A 21,652-nucleotide genomic window follows, 5' to 3' on the forward strand; every position below is an offset into this window, starting at 1 on the left:
CATCTACCATCTACCATCGCATCGCTATACGAGGGCGAGGAGGAGACCGAAATAAACCATTCTAGCCGAGCGAATACACTAACGGTGATTTGGCGTGATTTTCCACTAAATAATCAATCATTTTATTTAAATTTCAGCTACAAAAATAACAAACGATGGAAAATGAATTTTGCATGTTGAATTATGTAACAGTTTAGATAAGAGCACGTACAAAAAGGGAATAAACAACTAGAAATGGTAATGTTTTTCAGGCTATATATAAAATTATGGCGTTATCAGCGGTGTTATTGTAAACGAGCTACCCACCTATCTCTCGAACACCAAATTTTACAAGAGAGGAAAAACAACCTATACCTAAGTAAATGTCACGTTTTTCTTCGTCCGCCTCTGTGGTGTAATGGTCAGCAAGCTTGGCTACTGTACTGGAGTTCCCGGGTTCGATTCCCAGCGCGGGGTTAAATAAATATAAGTGATTTTTCACCCTAATATTTATTCAATACTACCCTGGACTGGTACATGATGCGGAGGGTTGATCACCTTTCCTTCATGTGTTAACAATCAAGATAACACTGCGTTTATACGACGCAGTGCCCTATGCGCCATTGGGTGCGCATAAGGGTTAGAAGAAGAAGATTTTTGGGTGAACTCGTGTATTATTTATTATCCTCTTCAGGGTGTTATAGTACCACACAAGTTTTCACAGCGCCTTGAAGGAGATCCCTGATGGCCGAAGAAATGATACACGGGTCAACCTAAAAATGTGGTGTACAATTAATAGTGACCGTGGAAAACGACATAAACACGAGTTTATTTTTTGGCTCTCATTTTTCGTTTTGAGGTATTGATTAATTTTAGCTGCGATAAAACACTGAAGCTAAACTTCTTGTCGGCGTTTTATAACACACTACAGGATCCGTTGCCGAAGATGAAGAAAACGTTTGATGTTTTTTTTACGCCTGCACCACGAGAGTTACAATGATGTCCGAAGCACTGACAATACGTATAAACAGTACACGATATAATAACCCAGATAACTGCAAAAAAGGACGGAATATAAGGTCAAGTTAACACGGCAGTTTACTGCAGTTTTGATCTGTCAAATTGGCTCCCGAAAAAAGTGACTTTTACCGCAATGTATATCTTAAAAGATATACATTGCAGAAAAAGTTACAACTGTAAAAACTGTTTATAAACTTCAGCAAACAAATTCTCATCAAGCCGTATGAGTTTAAACTTATTCGATTCTCAATGGTGCATATATGATCATATGCTATAACGATCGCGTTAAAAAATGTCTTAAACGATGATAAACGAGCGCACGAAAGTACCGTCCGTAAAAGTCAGTCGTTTCCTTATGATTTATTTATGTCCATGGTTATGTACCTTTTAAGGATGAGCATGAATATCCTGATTCCGGGACACATATCCGAGCGGTATCCGACGCGCCTCAGCCAGCCGGGAGCCGGAGCCGGTGCCACTGGCGCGGGCGCGGGCGCGGGCGCGACAACAAACAATCATAATTCCGACTGCGGAGATGTGTGCCGAGGGCCGGCCGCCTCCCCTATCTGGCGGCGGGCCAGCCGAGAGGGGGAGAGAACGCGAAACCACCCCACGACACTACAAACATCCACTTTGCCACAAAAATAATAATAATAATAACAAAACACTTATGATCCTATATGAAATCATTATATTGTTGTACAAAATAAATGCTATTTGCTTTATTAAACTACCCGCAATAGGGGAAATGTTTTTTAACAGGGGTTCTTATTTTTCTGGCTTTGAACTTGTTATTCCATCTTTCTCTTCTCTTATCCGCACCCCATGATGCAATTGCATCGTATCGAATCAGTGTAATCTAGATCGTTAATTATTATACGTGCAGGCATGGTGATCAGTCCAAGGCTTCAGGTGAAATTGGAAAAATATTAGATTGAAAAATCACGTATATTTTTGACCCCCCTGGGAATCGAGCTAGAAACCTCTAGCGTCAAAACGTTAAAAGCATGGAATAAACATACATATTTTACTGTCCGAAGTTTAATGTTTATCTCATTTGGTTGGGATGAATAAAGTTACGGGTTTGAGTCCCGAAGAAAAGGAATAACATTAATGTTATTTAAAGCATTGACTTTGTGGTCAGACATTTCAACAAAATGTTTGTTATGTTGGTATATAAAATCTCGGTACGTATTTATATATAAACATAACTAAAATTTTGTGCATAAAAAACCTTAATATTGATTTTTTCTAACATGTTTTTCCTGCGGCTTCTATACGATATGACAAACCAACGTTGAATTATTATGATCTAACGCACTGTACGCCATTTAGGCATCGATAAAGAAAGTCCTAATAATTTAAAATCATCACAAACCGGCTCATTTGGATTATCCAATATTTGAAGTAGTAAAAAAATAACGGGTTACGGCGCGATAAAGTAAAACACGTTACACGCGTGTGAGAAAACGAAAAGAAGAGAAAACAAATAAAAAGGAGTAAATCAGAAACGTACGAGAGACTCTCGCGACAGTAAATCCGTATTAGCTCGGGCTTTCCTTTTGTGCGGGGGAGATGGAAATCTGGAAGTGGGTCAAAAATAAACAACTCCACAATGGGATCGCGTTCCCGGCAGGCCCTTTTGTGCCGGAGAATAATGCGAGCCATTCCAGCGGTCTCTGTCGGGCCTTCCACTTATCGGAATATTCTCTTCGGCCTATGATTGATTTATTTCGCCAATTTGCCGACGGCTAATCACCGATGCTTCGGAGGATCATTACGATACTAATTATATTTCGCTACTTCTTTCACGATTCCGTTGGATTTAACTAAGTAACGAGTGGAATCATATTAAAACAATTGACAGATCTGACAGGCGTAGTTGGGCAGACGCTCGGCTGCGAAACTGGCGTCGCGGGTCCGATTCCCGCCAATTGCGAAATAAATTCAAGAAAGATTTATTTTCAATTGGTCTGGGTGTTCGTGATGTATTTTTCACATTTACCTTCCCTCCTTTCTTATTATCCTAACTGCAGACAAAAGTGGAGGCTTTGCGGGTTATTCCGTCCAAAATAAAATAAAAAAATACAATTTATTGTATTTTTATCTAGTTCAATCCGTTTTCATCGTGCCTCATATGTATTTATTTATGAAACTTCTTATACAGAATATATGTATATTGGCGGGCTTCAATCCGAATATATGTTATACGCATACATATATTTAAATGTTTTGTACGTTTCGCATGCGCAGAATTAGAAACTTGGCGGTGCGGACGTTTTGACCGCTATTGTGCGTAGGTCGGTCGATGGGCTCGATAATACTCGCACAAGCGCTGGGCCATAATTCCTCTGGCCGATTCAATATTGCGCGCAATCAATCATGGCCGAGTCAATACCAATCTGCCTGATTGATTTCCGAAATGTTTGCAACCATTTTATTATTATTTATTACCCCGCGCGATAATTACGGCCGCAGCGCGGTCGTCACCATCATCATCATCTTATCGAATCGTAATTATATACATTTTAGCGACTAATTCGAACGGTCAGAAGGGTAAAACGAAGAGTAATTGGCATATTTTTCTGGAATGTTTACTCACCTAACTATGGATATTGCAATGTTTTAGAATCAGTACTTTTTAACCCTGGTGATGAGAAGGTTCTTGTCGTAACCGGTTGGAGAAAAGTACCAACAAAAAGTGGTTATAAATAAAGAAGATTTATTTCATAAATGTTTTAGGATATTTTTCAAATATAAATTTATATTACTAAAATTGTTCCTTTTTAATGATGTGTTAAAATGGGGATACGCTCAACCTGTTCACCTACGTAGTTAAGTGTTCGAGTACCATTCTGGAGGTCCCGGGTTCGATTCACAGGGGGTCAAATAAATATTCGCGATATTCAAACCTTGGAGTGATAATCTTTCTCTCGTAGTATTAACAACGATCAAGATAACGCTGCGTCGATTAGATGCGGTGTCCTATGCACTTTTGTGTACGGATAAGGGTTAGAAAAAGACTGGAGATTGAACGACAGGTTTCTGATTAGACTCCACGATACTACGACAAAATCAAAACCCGAGTATAACCGATAATAATCATTATTACGGTTTTTTGACATCTCAACATAGATGAAGAAGAATACTGAAGTCTGGGCTTTACAGGACTTACGACCGTCATAGGCTTGGTTAAGCGAGTTCATCTATGTTGAGATGACAAAAATGTTAAAAACTCCTAAGCGGAAACAATACAGATCTGTGAACAAGTATTTGGACGCAAGTAGTGGTTGTAAATTACATTTTACGTTTCCCTGATTCTCCGACTCTCTCTATTCTATGTAAGTTCCGTGGTTCATCAAGAATGAGAAGAAGAAGAATATTGTCAGGTCCAAAAAGGACTATGGTCCAGATATGTGAAATTATTATGGGAAATTCCCACCTAAACTAAACCAAATATGGCCGGGACACTTCCTTTCATCCGAGGTGAATCACTCTTTATGCATAATCCAACTTGACGAGTTATTATTATTGTATGTGAATCGCAAACAATGAAGTGGTCATCAGTCGACAATTTGCAGAATTCTACTTTAGGATTTGACTCGCGAGCCGAGTTCAGCAAACCGTGAAAACATCACCGGCAGACAATTTCGTAGAATACGGGGAAAAACGAAAAACGAAACAAGTGACGGCATTCATTACTCGTATTATTTTAGATGAATTTTAGTGACAAATTTAGTAAAAATGATATTCTACCTCGATATGAAAAAAGTATTTCTTCTTATGATTGAGGGGAGAATCGACCCTGGAACTTGGAGTAGCCATTACGACGTGCCGATCACTAGACTAGAATTATTATCTCAGTTAATAGCGTAATAATTCGTCGCTTCCTTTAAATTGAAGCGTTTTGTCATAAATTGAGGCTCCGTACGAGATTCAGTAAATGATGTGAGAGGGAAGTAAATGGTGTCTTAGAATTCAGCTAACAGGAAAATTAATGGCATTCTCATTGATCTCGACTGTGCGCCGACAGAGGTGGCATCTAGTGTAAACGCTATCGTTGTTCGTTCGTCAATCTGACGTTTTATATTATGTACGTGTTAACTTTATAATAATATTTATGTTCGATGTATCAAGGTTTGTTCGATAAGTAAGTTATTAGTGTGAAATAATGACACAACGCCTGAACTTATGTGGTTACGAAAACTCTATCAGACTGTGGAAAATGAAGAAAATTACTCGTCGGATTAAAAGTGATGAGATAAGAACAGATTTTGAGAAGAAATGAATGACAAAAAACATTGAAAATCGGAGTCAATCAATTTCAAATGGACGAAGCGGCAAGTCGTTAGAATCGCGCGAAATCAGGAGGATACGACGCAAAAAATTCAATACTGAAAATATAAGCGGCTCGTTTTTTACTAAAGCGCCAACTACCGTATACTAGACATATTTCTTCCTGACGGTAATACTTTAATATCAGCATGTCGTGTTGGGTTAATTCGACAAATAATACGATATATTGCAGGAACGATGACAGCGCTCGGTAGCAAACTTCGGTAATCAATCATGATCATCTATACGCTTAAACAATCCTTACCCGTGCATTAAAAAATACACACACAGGAAAACACGTCCTAGTTAAATGACATGCTTTGTTAAAGAAACGTCGGTTATTATATAATACCCGCCGAATTTCCAAAAAGTTGTAAAATAGCAAACAGAAAGGGCACATACATTACTGTAAATGTAAAATGTAAAAATGTGAATGATGACAAATAATATAAAAATATAATAACATTTGCCGGGTTCGTCTTCAATTCCAATTGTCATAAGAAGTTTTGTGAACATCATAATATTGTATTTTACAAAAAAATTTACAATGTAGGCTACAAATTGTCGAACGAATGACGACAGTACGTATATTTACTATACTAGGGCTTTCTAAAATAGGCAGACTCCATAGAGAAAATAGAAGATTTTTATCACCTAAAAGCGTCCACTATTCATTGTCTTACGACGGAGACAAAAGGCCCTTTGTAGTTACGTAGATTACTTATTCTAAAAACATGTATAAACCATAAATCGTGACAGCAAATTTATTTTAGAATTGTCGAAATAAAAAGAAAACTAACGCGCAATTCGATGGTATACTTCCATTCCTGATTTAAGCGAAATAAGGCAGTGCGTAATTAAATTTACAGTCGTCAGGTACTATGATACGTACGGATAAACGTCTGACTACGAAACTAACGTTGCGGGTTCGATCCAAGAAAAAAGTTTTTTTTCAGTTGGACTAGGTATTGCTTTCCCCTTTCTTCCCCCATTTTCTTTCCTAAGAGAAACTCGCTTTGATGAAGAGATTTAAAAATATAAAATTTAAATAAAATATTTAAAAGGCATTCGTGCCATCACAACTGGAAATCATCATACTTAAGAAAAAAAAATGATTTCGTATTAACTAAAATACTAATAGTAAAACATGCTTCGGGGTTATTCTCTAACATCAGAAGTGTGTGTGTTTTTTTAAAATAATTATTAAAGATGTTTTATTGTTACCATTACTATCGTTATCAATTTATTTAGTCGTTAGTATTTTTATGTATTCAAGATTATACTAGGAATCTTATAAAGGCAACTGAGTCGCCTTACAAGGGTCGTTTCATACTATATCAATAACAGTTGCAAATATTTTGAAAATGCCCTTAAAAAGCGAACCAGCTGTCAATAAGCATAACATAAATTCCTAGTAGAATGATACATCATTTTAAAGTTTATTTTTATTAACAACATAGCATATTTTTCTACAAAACAAATGCAAATTCGATTAAAAATATTTATATACATTTTTTATCCCATATACCGAAGTAAATCAGAGAAGAAAGTAATAAGGCATCAGGATTTCGTTCCATGCAAATAGTGGGTACTGAAGAGTTGGAGAAAAACAATATACAAAACGCTAGTGTTTAAATCACGACTAAATATGGGAAACACAGAAGTTTTATATTTTTTCATCTTACCGTAAATACTCACGTTTATATCGCAACATAAATTAGATACATTTTTTTAATAACAATTTGTTACTCTTTAATAATAAATCTAATTAATGATATCTAACATCTAGCTAATCTTCATCTAATCTACATAAAAGTCTAAACAGTACGTGAGTATTTTTCAGTGATTTGCGCAATGAAACGTAACGTATTTGAGTTCGACAACATTTATAGCTTTTTTTATAGATGGGTATTGCATTTATTATTTACCTCGCTTATTATGTACAAGGTGTATGGATCATTAAGTGGATTGTCGTTTCTTCAAACTAACTAAAGATATTTAATTTAAATCCGTGCTGGGAACAGAGGAGGGATAATCTAGTGAAAGTTTATTGCTAAAATATGAAAATAGGTCAAAATTGCTCCGATCTCAATTTTACGCACGTTTCTGCTTCGGGTAAAGAGATAACGCCGGAAGGCTCGTTCAGCTGTGCTTCCGCACCGAAATAATAGTGTGCATATCACCTGTCGTCCTGCATCTGGCGCAGCTCGCTGAAGTCCAGGTCGCGGCGCAGCAGGGCCACCTCGCACAGCAGCAGGTCGCGCTGCGCGGTGACCGCCTCCAGCTCCGCGCGCAGCCGCACTATCTCGTTGGACAGGTCCATGGTGGCCATCCTCCGGCCTGATCACCCCGCTACCATCGCTCCTAGATCCGGACAAGGCGATATCTACTCGCGCGTCCGCAGCGTGGACATAACGGAACTGTTTGAAATGTTCGCTTTTGCCTTTTTGATCTTCATAACGCCCACTGAGAGTACCGCATGTTTTTATTTATTTATTTTTAACTTTTGATCGGATTGCGCGAAAGCGAATGAGAATTTTACAATGAACCACTTTTAGTCTGTTTTTTATGGTAACTTTACTAGATTGAAGAAAAAACGAACATGAAATGCTTTATAAACTAGGTTAGAGTCGAAGTAAATGGTTAGACACTTGATTGACGAAATAAGCTCCTACTAGGCCGGAAAGAGATTAGCAGCTTCAATCAGTCGGGGCCAACCGCTTCAAGCTGCCGAAGGTGGACATTCTGTAGTTTCAACAACAAAAATCACTTCGCGCACGCTCGACAGCAAGTCAACTGCAACTGTCGATTACAACTGCTCAGAGCACCAATGTGGGCAGAATGAGATTTTAATACCGAAACTGCGGAACTCCCAACTGCGGCAGTTTGCAACAGTTGTCCCTGACTGCTTTAAGCTGCTTGCACTAGCAACTGTTTCCGACCTTAGTATAAGTCTTATAATGAGAATATGGTGTGTTAAAAGTTAAACGGAGATGGGTTTTTATTTCAATTTTATAAAGCGTCCAATGTTTTTAATCGGTTCTACCAAATTTGCTTACATTGAAGCAAGGATCGCTCGACTAATCCCCGGACACTTTTCAAACCTTGAAATTTGCATACCCATCTCCAAATTAGCTTTATCAACATATCCGCCTTTACCGAAACAGCGGAAAATTATACATCTTTATAAACTAAACTTCGTAACCGAGGCACTGGCTTCGGTCCACGAGTGACGTGTCTAAGCATTTACTCGGAATCTAAGCATCCCACCACAAGCCCAGAACACCCAAACACCCAGAACATTTATATATGTACACATGTATTTATACACGGCTGATAATTTACACTTAAAGCTAAATGTGCTCGAGGAAGGGGGGCTGGATGCAAGAGCCCTCGGTGATATTAGTTGGAGGTAATCTGATGTAAGTACATTCAGTCGGCCGGGGGACGGTCCGGCGAGCTCCGGGCGGGCGCGGGTCGCCGCCGCAAGCCGAGGTTCGGAGGCTTCTGGAAACAAAGAAAGGAGCGAGTCAGGCAAAGATGTAGACGGGCGAAGATGATAGGAAACATAGAACATGCGTGTGATCGAGGAATATAAATGTACCGATTACAAATAAAACATACGAAATCCTTCGAGTATTATCATAGAAATAAACCAACAATTCAATTCAAATTTCATAACCCTTATCCGCACGCGATGGTGCATAGGGCACTGCATCATATAAACGAAGGAAAGGTGATCAGCCCTCCGCTTCAGGTACTAGTCCAGGGTAATAGTGAATAAATATTAGAGTGAAAAATCATTTATATTTATTTGACCGTCACCTCTGGGAATAGAACCCGGGACCTCTAGTACGGTAGCCAAGCGAGCTGACCATTACACTACGGAGGCGGGCAATAACCAACTCATAATAATGATAATACAAAATACTATTTGTCTTTTATTTGACTAATTTAATGATGATGAAAAACCGGATTGGCGCTTTTTATAACCTACTAATAAATATCCGCAAGGTACTCGTATATATATATATCACTGTGTACAAATTTCACAATTTAAGTGCACGGAAAGAGAAGAAATATTCTAAGTTTTAGATTTTAGAGATATAAATGAAACGCTAACACGAATAAACTATGATATACGAGTAAACGCATTCACAAATAGATTTGTACCGCACAGCTGTTTTGCAATATGTACTGGATACACAAAGTGAGTATGCTCAAGCCGCAATATAAGTGAATACAGAATAATAATTTTTTTTTTGTTTAAAGTGAAGTCTGACATGTTCGAAGCGCGGACTCTTCGACATCGCTTATTAGCGTTATTAAGAAAAATGCTGGTTGTATCAGAAATATATTAGGTGCGCAAATATATTAAGGTGTGAAGAAATTTTGACGACTGATTTTCCCTATGCGTGACGTTTGCAAAAAAATCTTAGGATTTTAAAGAAAAATACATAGGGGCATAGGTGTTACACATGCGGGATCACCTCTGGATGCAGAAAGCTAGAGTATAGTAGGCATTCGTAACATAAAGTCATTTTGTCTCTGTTCAGTGAAATGGGTAGTAATAAATCAATAAGTAAGTTGTGGGTACATTCCAAACTGACAACGAAAGGAAATAGGATCGAGAATAATGTTAAGGAAGAGAGGTAAGGTACAAAGGAGAGTATTTACGAAAGATTAGGATCATCAAGGCGATATTATAAATAATAATTCTACGACACGGTCGGAAACACGGAAGGAATCCATCCAACATCTCCCAGTTTGGAGGAAGCCGTGGTAAAAATACAAACGGAATGTTTAAATTCCACTCAAAATACATGATACAGGTAAGACGTACAAAGAGATATGGTTAACTACCGGAGAGAGGCAAACCACCAAACACCTCACTGGCAAACAGAAAGATTTTTCGAATCTTCATGAAGTCCTTTAAAGCTTAAAAGATTTCTCTGATGGTTTAAAACAAAACCAAAATGGATATTATTTTCGCCGCAAAACATTCATCGGAATAGTCTAATAATACGTTGCAATGTTGTTCTTTCTTAAAAGAGAATAAAGAAAGAGTTATAAAGTAGGGGTGAATTGTTTCACTTTACCACTAATCTTTCGAGCCATTTTAAATCTAGCATCTCTATCTATCTTAAATTTGCTTTCAGTAAAACTGCGGGTCACAAAAAAGTTAAAAAATGTTCACGCTATGGTTTTCAAGAAAAATATCATCTACAAGAGTTTGTAGAAGGTTCAAAACCGCTGATCGAGTAGATGGATTGTCGATTAATCGATTTAAATATTTACCAGGCGAAGTGCATTGCCGTGTGAACTGGCAGTATGATGGAACGGTTCCAGTGGAGCACAAAAATGCAACTGTACCCACTGTGAAATCGCGGAGCAAGGGTGTTTGTAACGGTCGCGTTCCGCAGAAGTGGGCGTCAATCATCGATACACCGGACTGTTATCGAACGATAGCGGAAAATAATACTATTCAAATACGGCACAGTGTCACGAGAGATTATGTTGTTGCGTCCTCGATTGATGTTCTTAGTACGAAGGTCGCGTAGCCTCATACGTGGTCTTAAATGTCAGTATTTGTAAAGATTATTGTTTTCACTTCTTTACATCTGCCGCAAAGGAAAACGAGTTCAAGGGTTTATCGCCAACTTCAGATTTTATAAATGGTGTTTTAGTTGTCAAATCAATCAAACAAATCATCTTCGAATTTCAATTTCTAAAAACGATTATGATTTTACAAACCGCTATTCCGATTTTAAGATCATTATTTAACCGTGATTTTGTATTAAATGATTTTTTTTTGAGAAAATTTGATATAATTCAAACAAAAATTCAAACAAAATATACTAAATAAAAACGTAAAAATTATAAAATAACCAGACATAATACTAAAAATTATCAAATAAAGTGGCATTTATAGCAGTAATTACATAATTTTACAGGCAGACTACACGTAAATCTCTTTTCAGTTATATTAAATGTGTTAAAATAAGCGTTTGTAAATATTATATTGGATAAGAGCTTTGTTTTCGTCAGTTGTCAAGGTGCTGGTCTCGATACGGAATCGTTTCGCACACCATATAGCCAGAGGCAGCAGGCAGCAGGCAGCAGGAGCACAGAACTGTATATATTGCAATCTGTATGATATAAGTGCATTAAATGTTATAGAATGACGCCTACACACCGATGCTATCGACGGTGTCGTGTGACACCGTGGCGCCCAATCGCCACGAACAGGAACGGAAGGAGTAAAAAACATTTTTTCCAATTTGCGAAAAAAACTGCCACCGTAAAAAGGAAAAAGCGATGTTTTTTCTGAGGATCGGAATAATATGATGTGATAATATTAATGACAATTTTTATTCACTATTGATAGTAATTTATTGCATTGATTGATCGAGAATCGGAATATATTTTGATAAATAAGTGTTTTACGGTGCATTCGCGGAAGCCTAGGTGTAACTGGTATCAATAGTAAGGTAGAGGAAAGGCAATTGAGATGGTATGGGCACATAGGACGCAGAGAACCTGAAAAATATTGTAAACCAGGTGATCGCCATGGATCCTCATCGAAAGACATCTAGAGGAACATAAAAAATAATAATGGATGCTACAGAAAGATAACATGATTCGAATGCTTGCCTAGGTGACGTTGTATATAATAGAAAGACCCACAACCTGAGGATGAGGAGAGCTGACTTAACAGTCTAAAAGACGATAAGGTTAGATGGAGCGAGGAAGAAGAATAAGTGTTTTACGGGTGTCATGTAAAATAAGAATACGCTAGAACTGCTAACTCACTAAGAAACCTCAGAAATTTTGCCGTTTTACACTCTAATGCAGCAAAATGATTAATAAAGAAAAAATTAAGAAAATCGTAATCACCATGGATTAGCGTGGCCATGTTTACTTGCATTACTTAGATACGGACCGAAGGTTGCGTACCCCGGGGCCGATGGGTGATACGAGAATCGGGACCGGGCGAGCGGAGAGTGGTGAAGTGAATAGGAAGAATGGCGCCCACGAGCGAGAAAACCTGACCACCGACCGCTTGTACCGTATATCACACGGTATCACAATATTACTGGAAGTGCACGCATAAACATTGACAACAGCAAACGCAAAATCATCGTCACACAATGCCAGTACGTGCGCAGGCGATAGCTGAACAATAATTGGCCTTGGGATGAAAGTTTTATACTCTCATACCATTAATCCAATACGGCTGCGATACTTGAACCTTAAAAGAGAAGACTTGAGGCATTTAAAATATGGTGTTACCAGAGAATGGTGAAGATGCGATCCACGGAGTTACGAATGAAGAGGTCAAGATGGGCGGGAAAATCTGGGGCTACTATCAAAAGGAGGAAACTTGGATATTTTTGAGATGTGGTAAGTCAGAAACGGTATCACCTTTTTCAATTTGTTATGATGGAAAGATTGAATGAGGAATAAAGTGTAATATCGTGAGACACATCAAGAGATAGACATAAATACTCTGCGATAGAGCGTTGCATACAGAGCTGACTGCCGACATCCAATAGTGGGAGACGACGAGCTAGAAGGAAAAAAAGCATACAGTAATAAACTAAGGGTATTTATACACTATTCTCTTCGTTGTGTTCTTGCTAGCTGTTGCCTAGCTGGTGTGGTCTCCTGGGATGTCGTGTAAGATTCGCCACCATTCCTCCCGGTTTGGGGAGAACCCCGTTAAGTCATTCATCTGGTTTATTCATCTTGCGGGAGACCGTCCTCTTGTGAGTTTACCCTCTCTACTGTTATATTATAATTAAAAGTTATTCGAAACATCAACTAACAGGTTAACGTCTGTTTAGTACAACAATCCAACGAATACCATAATTAAAGCATTTTTATAAATACCACATGGAAAACGCCCTTAAACTGTGACATAACTGTGAAAAATTGGATACTCTAGCCACAGTCCAAAGACAAACGAACAATTTGGACGTCTTCCACGCTAGCGAGTCACGTTTTAGGAATGAAATCTTACATATATGTTTTTCCTCTGTTACCATGTTTATATTAATTTATAATACTACATATCTTTATGTTACATTGCGTCAACTTAAGTTTTGTAATGAACCATACATAATCTAAAGTAATAAAAATGAACTGAAGCGAATAATACGTCTAAAGCCACTCTACTGCAGTGGAGTGGGCAGGAATTGTTGTGTCCGAATGAACACGTCCAACATCAATAGACTGTAAAAATGTCTGACATCTGCCTTTTCCATTATGAGATTATTACTCATAATGTCATTACGTTTCTAATTGACCTATATACTGGACACTGATCGAGCAAATTAGATTAGGCACATGAATAGGTTTATATGTTTCCCATCAGCATTAAGAGCGCGTTTCCAAATGCATCAGAAAGAAAACAATGTCAACGATCGATGTAAAAATATTTAAAATAAAAATCACAAAAGATTACAGCGACTTTGACTTTTGCGAACTTACTTCATTTTTTTTTTCATCTCATCAAAGATGAAGAAGAATATGGAAGTCTGGGCATTTACGGGGCTGACGACCATTACTTCATTTAATTGGACTGTGATTGATGTTTACACCAAATCAACATACTCAACATATTCTTCATAACATCCAATCTTCATCTATTATCTCCGCACAATCAAAACACCTTTTCCCTTATTTCATCATACGTACATCGATCATACATCGTTGTTTATAAGAACTAGTATTGAAGAAAAGAACACAGGAAGAAGTAGGCGGAAACCAATTAGCATCAGTAATGGGCCTCCAAGTCCACTAAAAAGATTCAATACAAAGTTCAGATAATGAATATTCAATAATAAATCACCAAAATCATCTTGACATCCATTCATCGCCACTCCCAGAGACGTACCAAGTTTTACATAACTTTAGATGGTAAACGGACAGATTGCCTTAACCAGGATGTTGGCCAAAGCGTTGCACATAACTGGATATAATGTTATGTGTGACATGAAAAGAAACTTAAGAAAAACTTAATGAAATGGTTTTCGGCTCACTAACGAAATTTGGAGACCTTATGAAATCAGCAAAAAAACGCCACACTGTCGAAACAGAGGGAGTTCACAAACTAAGGTAAAAGTGTGCAGTCTGGATAGTGAACGCAGTAATGCAACCTACACCGCCTGCATGAACTGTAACACGGCATAACAACCCAGAAAAACATTAAACAAACATCTTACATCATTTTACAAAACTAATTATGTTTCGAACGAAGTATTAAAATCCTAATACATCAAGGCTGGTGATGAAATTTTAAGCTATCTGTATTTTTGGCACAATTTTGCGGTATCAAAATTAATTTTGAACTGTGTTTGATATATTGTGATCTTAAAGTTCAGCAAGTACAATCGAAAATTGTCGAGATAGTGATAATGCAATGATAAATTAATAGAAAGGTATGTTTTAGACGCAGACTCTCTTTCTAACGTCAGCAGTTCAAAGTACAATAACCACTTTTGTGACGTGGGCGAATGGGTTAATATTATGATATAATAGTTAAGTTGGTATTAAAAATTTACCTGCGTATGTTAATTTTTATTGCGTGTAATATTATACGCCCACGAATGATATAAAATTTTATTGATGATGACTGATGACCCTTGTATCGGTTTTGTAACGTTTCAAATGCTGATTTTCTAAGTGCCGAAATAATTTACGATAAATAAAACCCAAAGCAATAATTATGTGGCAGACAAACATGACGGCTGCGATTACTTTATATGGAAATAAACAAAATGTCGAAAATTGTTGGATTGGGGTAAAATATTCGGAGGTTTATTTGTGGGTATGAACAAAACGGATATATTAAAGGCACGGTATGAATAATTGGTACGGAAAATAAAACAAAATTTAATAAATAACAATTCCAATTAGTTGCACGCATAGTCACACCATTCAACATTCTATAATTTTCTAATAGACTTCCATCCAAAAATTGCCCGTTACGTCATTTCGCTGGTAGGTTTGTGTCAACGAAGGTTCTTTTTGACAATTATTTCAAAGCAATAAACGTAATACAGGTTTGTCAAGGTTATTCTAAATATAGTCAACCTTTTTTTGGATCACACGAATGATATAAAAAAAACGTCCCCAAGCACCAAAATAAAAGATAACGTAAAGTTTGAAACGACAGCGGATCGAAAGATCAGAATAGTAATAATTTTCGATACTTTATGGAGCGCCATCTCGGTAAAATAGGCGAGGTTTATCTTTAACTATTTTTTAATCAATATATTTATTGGAAGAATCTTTCGTTTCCTAAATAACAACAACAAACCGATCAATTCTAATACTATTCAATTACTGACATATCCCATCTCAAATGGGATTAAAAGCACACTGCACTACCTGGATTGTAATAAAAAAACATTATTTCTATCAACATTGAAAGAGTCAAGTCTCACTGCACCATAAACCCAATGGATATGAGGAAAACAAATCAATCATGACGTCATGACTGCGATCAAAATCGAATAAAGGAAATCTCTAGAGTTTAATCAACTTGCAACACTCGATATCCGCCCAACGGGTGGGTGATGGGAACCCGACCGAGTGGGCGGCCGGTGGGCGGCGGTGGGTGGCCGTAGGCGGCGGTGGGCGGATTTCCCTAGATTAAGCTGCCTACCTAGTCTGTATAGAGGTGTAGTGCCATATACTGACTGTGTCACTCGGGTGTTTAAATTTTTAACGGGATTTCAGGCGAGGAAGGGAAACTAATCCGCGTATAAATTATAATACTACAAAGCTATTTGGAAATGTATTTTTTTAACTTGAGGACAACATATCACGTCTTTACCACTCGTTTTGTACTGTCACACTTAATATAGGGGAGGACCTACATTCTAAGAGAACCGGATAAATTTGAAATTTGGTATTAGTCTTGGATGTGGTTCACTACTGTTACAACTTGATTTCTTCTTTCATTATAAGTCGCATAAGTTTTCTTGAAAATCATGCTACAAATCGAAATACCAGGGAACCTCTATCCATACTAATCATAATTTCTCGTGTATGTTATAAACTTCAAAACTTTTGGTGGAGATCAGTTATATTTGTTAGTTAATTACCGCGTTTATCCGTAGGCAAAATTTAAACAAGGTACTGCCAATTTTCAAACACTGCCAAATAATTGAACGTTACCGTACGCGTACATACGAAACCAACTATTGCACGTGATGCCGTCCCGAAACATTGTGATTTCCCTCTGTAGTGCGAGTATCCACGTGACCGAAAGCCCCGTTCGAAAGCGAGTCAAGTAAACATACGTACATGTACAAAGGTACAGAGAAAAAGACACGAAGCCGAAGGATTCCAGGGGATTACTTCCGTCTGGAGAAGGAATTAAAAACGTATGAAAGCGTATAATTCTCGAATTACAAGTTCTAAGCCTTGTTTCACACTGTTCCGTTCAGACCTTCGCGGTAATTCCCGCGGGAGGCATTTCAGCAATTAAAATGGCGTAAATATTTCACGATATGTAGTTCCGTATCGTCGCGATTTATAGCAATCTTCACCCGTTTCCCAACCATGTACAGTTGTGCGGGAAACATATTAAGGTAACGAGGAATTGCAGCTTTCAGTTAATTCATTGGTTAAATGGACTAGCGAGAAATGCCCTCACCAACGGAATTGCAAAGCTTTAAGCCGCTTGTGCACTAGACGGAATTTTACCGGCCGGCAGTCCGGTTTTAAAAAATAAAAGCAACTACGACAGTTTAGCGTGATCGAATTTACGCGCAACGTGTTCACGCACGGATCAAGAGCACCGATCCGAAGAAAGATGGATAAAAGCACAAGCCAATCCAAGCCAATCATCCGTTTTATATGCTAACTGACGTGCCGGAGTGTAAAATTTCGTGTAGTGCACAAACGCCCTTACTGTAGAACAAAACAAAACAAAAAAGGTTTAATACTTGTTTGATTTCATATTGTATTTATCGTTTCGGCATTCACTTTGTGGTAAATGATAAATTTACATGATAAATTGTAAATGAAAACGCTTGTTATTTACCAATATAGTAAGTGGTGAAAAACGAGTGTTTTAATTTACAATTTCACTAACGTAACGTTTCAGTAACGTTTTTACTCATATATTAGTTTATTATTTTCTCAACTAAACAGTGTTAACATTCTGGATTTTGACATACCGGGTAGTAGTAACATTTAACTCATTAATCTCATAGAATACTCATTAATCGCCCAGTTCGTACGTAAAGAAAACATTTTCGTGTTTACTAAAATATTGGATAAATATGTGTCAACTAAACGATGAAAAACGCAATTTAAGAAATCGAGAGTTGAAAATAACATCCTCCGAATACCTTAAAGATGGTAAAAATAAGATAATGATTCTAGGGTTGGGAAAAATCACTTTTTCTGTTAATATAATGCAATATATGACCACATTTGAGGAATCGAAAACTAAGCGACAGTTTAACAGTTTGCTTTAAACATTGGCGCTTGAATTGGTGTGATGTAAAATCCTTTTTTTCATCCAACAAAATACTCAGACCAAATTAATGACTACTGTAATGTCGCTTAAGCTCATATGACGCCTCAATTACAGGAGGGATCTCTAGTGAAAACTAATAGAACGTACTATAATATCCGTAAGTATATCAAATATTATATAGCACCGAAAGGGCAGGGGGCATTTGTGAATATCGAGTTGAAGTCCGGTCAAGCATATTTTCCAATCAAACGATCTCCATTCTCCACTCGCTCTAATAATCCTGGTTCGAAGGGGAAACTATCGTACACAGTTTTTGCCCGAAAGCCAAAAATATGTCATAATCAGAGGGTTCATAATTTATTAGCAAATAATGCATTTAAGTAAAAACAGAAAACAAACGTAAAAATATTTCATACAATTATTTTCAAAATTAATTGGGTTTTTCATCTAAAAAACTAACTAAAATAATACGTGGTTATATGGAGACCTTTCTCTATCAATTAAAAAAGTTTTGTTCTTCTCCAATGATGAATGTTTATTTAACCTCACTATGACCTTAACATGAAAATAATGAAGCTTCGTAAAATTCTGTTTTTATGGAAATTTTGCAGAGGAAAGTATTCTAGTATTTACATATAGAAACTGACCAGCTTACTAACATTTATGTCACTTTGGACATGATGAAATATCATGTTTTTCTGCCATAAGTATGATGAAAAGTAACCAGAAGACTTAGACACTCTGCCTGCACGTAAGTCACGATCAAAATGCAGTGCTCCGTACACTTTTGGGCGAGGATAAAGGACGGGGAAAAAAAATATAATAAACACAATCCTATGGCAAAAAGTGACATGGCATCCACTCCACGTGTGATCATGTTGATGATAAAGTGTGCAATAGATCTATCTGCAAGAGGTAACACGGTTGAATGCACCGCACGGGCGACTGAGGCCAGGGCCCGCATACCCCGAGCACTGCTATGGAGGCGAACTAGGTCACATGACAAACTACCCTCAATATTCTATATCAAATATAGATACAGGGAACCATTATATTTCAATTTTATATCCACGCGCTCACCGGTCGAGCCGTTTAAATTATAATCTGAAGAAGGTGTGTCCAGTAAACTCATTCGCCTCTTATACCTGGCGTTGGATTATTTGTTTACTCCGGTTGATCTATATGTTGGAATTTCAGACCATTTATTCCCATAACTACCTACTTTGAACGTAATATTAACTCGTGAAGTGAGAAGCATTATTTTTCATCTTGTCGAAAATACGAACGAAGTGTCGAAACGATTACGAGCATCTGTAGTAAATTCTGTACATTGCGACTTTTCGACCTTACGTGACTAATTAACGAACAATTGACATATTAGTCGTAGAGTATATACATACGTATTTCCTAGACAAAATATTGAAATGAAAGTAGGTAATTACAATCGTTCCAGGAATTGTGTCAGAGAATTCACAAATGGCCAAAATTTTCCCCGGTTACTAAATTGTGTCAAATGATCTTCAAGCTTACTAGGCCAAAGCCCATTCGTCATTTTAAGCTCAAGAGTGATGACTTCATCTCGCATTTCAACTCGTCAATCATGTTCATAATACACTGTACAATTATTAAACCTGCCATCGGAAGGAACGTTTTTTACCCCGTAGGGTAAACCGCAAATTCATAGTAAGAATAAATTTAGATAATTTATATAGCGCCATTTTCGTATAATACTACCTCAAGGGCTGTGAAAGAATAGGGGAAAAGAAGATAGTGGAAATGAATTCGTAAACAAATGTGTTTTGACATATTGACTGGAAACTGTCAGCAATTGAGTGCTGTTTTCACGATAATGAACCATTTTGTAATCTTTATTACATTAGATATTGCGACATCATTATATTTTCTCTATAAGACGAGCTTCAAATACATCTTACATTATAATTTGTAGAGCGCAGTGCTTGTTTCTAACTCGGATAGTTGCTGCAGACGGTATTATTATTAGCAAACATTTACCGTATCATACAGAAGCAGTACCTAATTTAATCGTAATGATAATTATGGAAGCGGGTGAGTTCTCCGTTCGCATCCAACTTCACTGACATCGCGTGGCGAGTGCCGTTATGTGCGAATAAGTGCATTTTACACATCACATAAATCATAAATTCTGTAACGAAGCTCCCAATAGAAAAAAATCGCTATATTGTGTAATCCTGTATTGTTTCAAGAATGATTTATAGTCACTGGTATTAAACTAACCACCAATCGCCTTGAATTCACGTGGAATGTAAATATACCATGTATAGTATCAAAACAATTATAAGAGAGAAGTCGTGTTATTAAAGTCACGATATTTTAAAGTGCCGGAGCTGCCAGAAAGGATGACCCGAATATCCTAAACGGAGAAATGACAGCGGTCCATTCAGTATAGCTTTCCCCAATCAAAATCCATAAATATATATATATATAATCGTGACGCTATCGGGCTAGGAGCCACGCGTATGGATAACAAGGCGTGCGAGAGGTGAAACAAAAATAGGCCGATAAACTCGTGAATGCCCTTACAATTTCACCACTCTTGACAACTCTTGACATATTTCCAAAGAGATGTTCCAAGGTTGGATACCTTGAGGCGTTGGACGGTAAGGCCAAATAGTTAAAGAGTGTGCAAGTGAACACAAGTAATTAGTACCTATGGTAACCGAGTAAAATATAAAAATTTACTAAAAATTTAAGGCACTCGTTCAGTTCAGCTTGTCTAACACAACCTTATACGAGTATAAGGCAAGCAACACCGACGCCGGGTTCAAAATCGTTGCACGGTCCTTTCTATTCATATTAACTAATAGGTATGTACATTTACATAACCTTTTTTATCAGTGAAAACAGATGACTTTTCAAAGTCCCCGACAAAACGGATTAAAAAACGTTTTCAATAAGCTCCAGACTAATGCTTAATTTCATAGATAACCGACCCTGCAGCCAACCTCTGCGCTGTTTTGCTGAGCGAAAAACGCACGTATAACGTAAAAACCCAGAAAAACAGTAGTGATGGGTGAAAAGATAGGGAATTAATCCTTGACAAACAAAAGTGATGTAGCGCGCTACCAAAAATATGTATGTTGGCGCCATCCAAACTAATCACTAAACATAAATTCAGGTTAAATCCGTGTTGCCGTGTCTAAATAGGCCATTACGGAAGATCTGGTCGACTTTACGCTAACACATAGCTACATGAAAGGTACGAGGAATGTGGAAAATATGGCGACCAGCGGCATCTCCGCCATCCTCCTATATCTCGAGGAAGGAATGCTACAATAGGGAGACTGCGTATAACAATAAGAAGGAAGACAATGACGATGATTTAAGCGGACGTGTCGTCACAAAGGGAAAAAGGAATGTTGAACCGCGCGGAGAAGAAGATGGGGTATGTTTGGGCAAAATATTCCAGATTCAATATATTACGACGTATTTATGGATCGAACCGAAACCACGTTGCACAACCGGAGTTTTTCATCTCCTTAATTTGTTCTAAAATATACTGGGTGGAAAGCAAAATCACGGAGTTCCGTTCTTACATATTGTTGGTGACTGATAGTACTACGAATATTCAATAAGCAAACAAAATTAAATTATTTTATTAGGATGAAGAATTTAAGTACTGCGCGTTGACTATAATAACTAATTATGCTTTAAGCGCAACACCTAACATAACGCAGTCCTCTATGCACCAGTGGGATGAATCACAATCTTTAGATTGCTCGAGTATGATGAATAGTACGTAATCTTTAACCCCTATCTGACACCCACTGATGTATACAA

The 21,652-nt window shown here is 37.5% G+C and overlaps 1 protein-coding gene across 8 annotated transcripts in view; it reads right to left on the reverse strand.

Annotated features, from left to right (window-relative positions):
* LOC148300557 (IQ motif and SEC7 domain-containing protein 3-like) overlaps nucleotides 1-21,652 on the reverse strand; it is a 111,541-nt gene that overhangs the window by 26,053 nt on the left and 63,836 nt on the right. For 6 of the 8 annotated variants that reach the window (XM_088274623.1, XM_088274622.1, XM_088274619.1 and 3 more), the window contains 2 exons: nucleotides 8,765-8,841; nucleotides 7,518-7,914 (listed from right to left, as the gene is read on the reverse strand). In XM_088274623.1, coding sequence (XP_088130749.1) covers nucleotides 7,518-7,666 — 149 coding nt within the window. In that variant the 5' untranslated portion in view covers nucleotides 7,667-7,914; nucleotides 8,765-8,841. Of the gene's footprint in view, nucleotides 1-7,517; nucleotides 7,915-8,679; nucleotides 8,842-21,652 lie in introns of all 8 variants that reach the window. The other 2 variants (XM_088274620.1, XM_088274616.1) reach the window with 2 other exon arrangements.

This window comes from Brachycentrus maculatus, unplaced genomic scaffold, assembly GCF_059751285.1.
Source record: "Brachycentrus maculatus isolate JH-2025_06_01 unplaced genomic scaffold, ASM5975128v1 h1tg000693l, whole genome shotgun sequence".
NCBI lineage: Eukaryota > Metazoa > Arthropoda > Insecta > Trichoptera > Brachycentridae > Brachycentrus > Brachycentrus maculatus.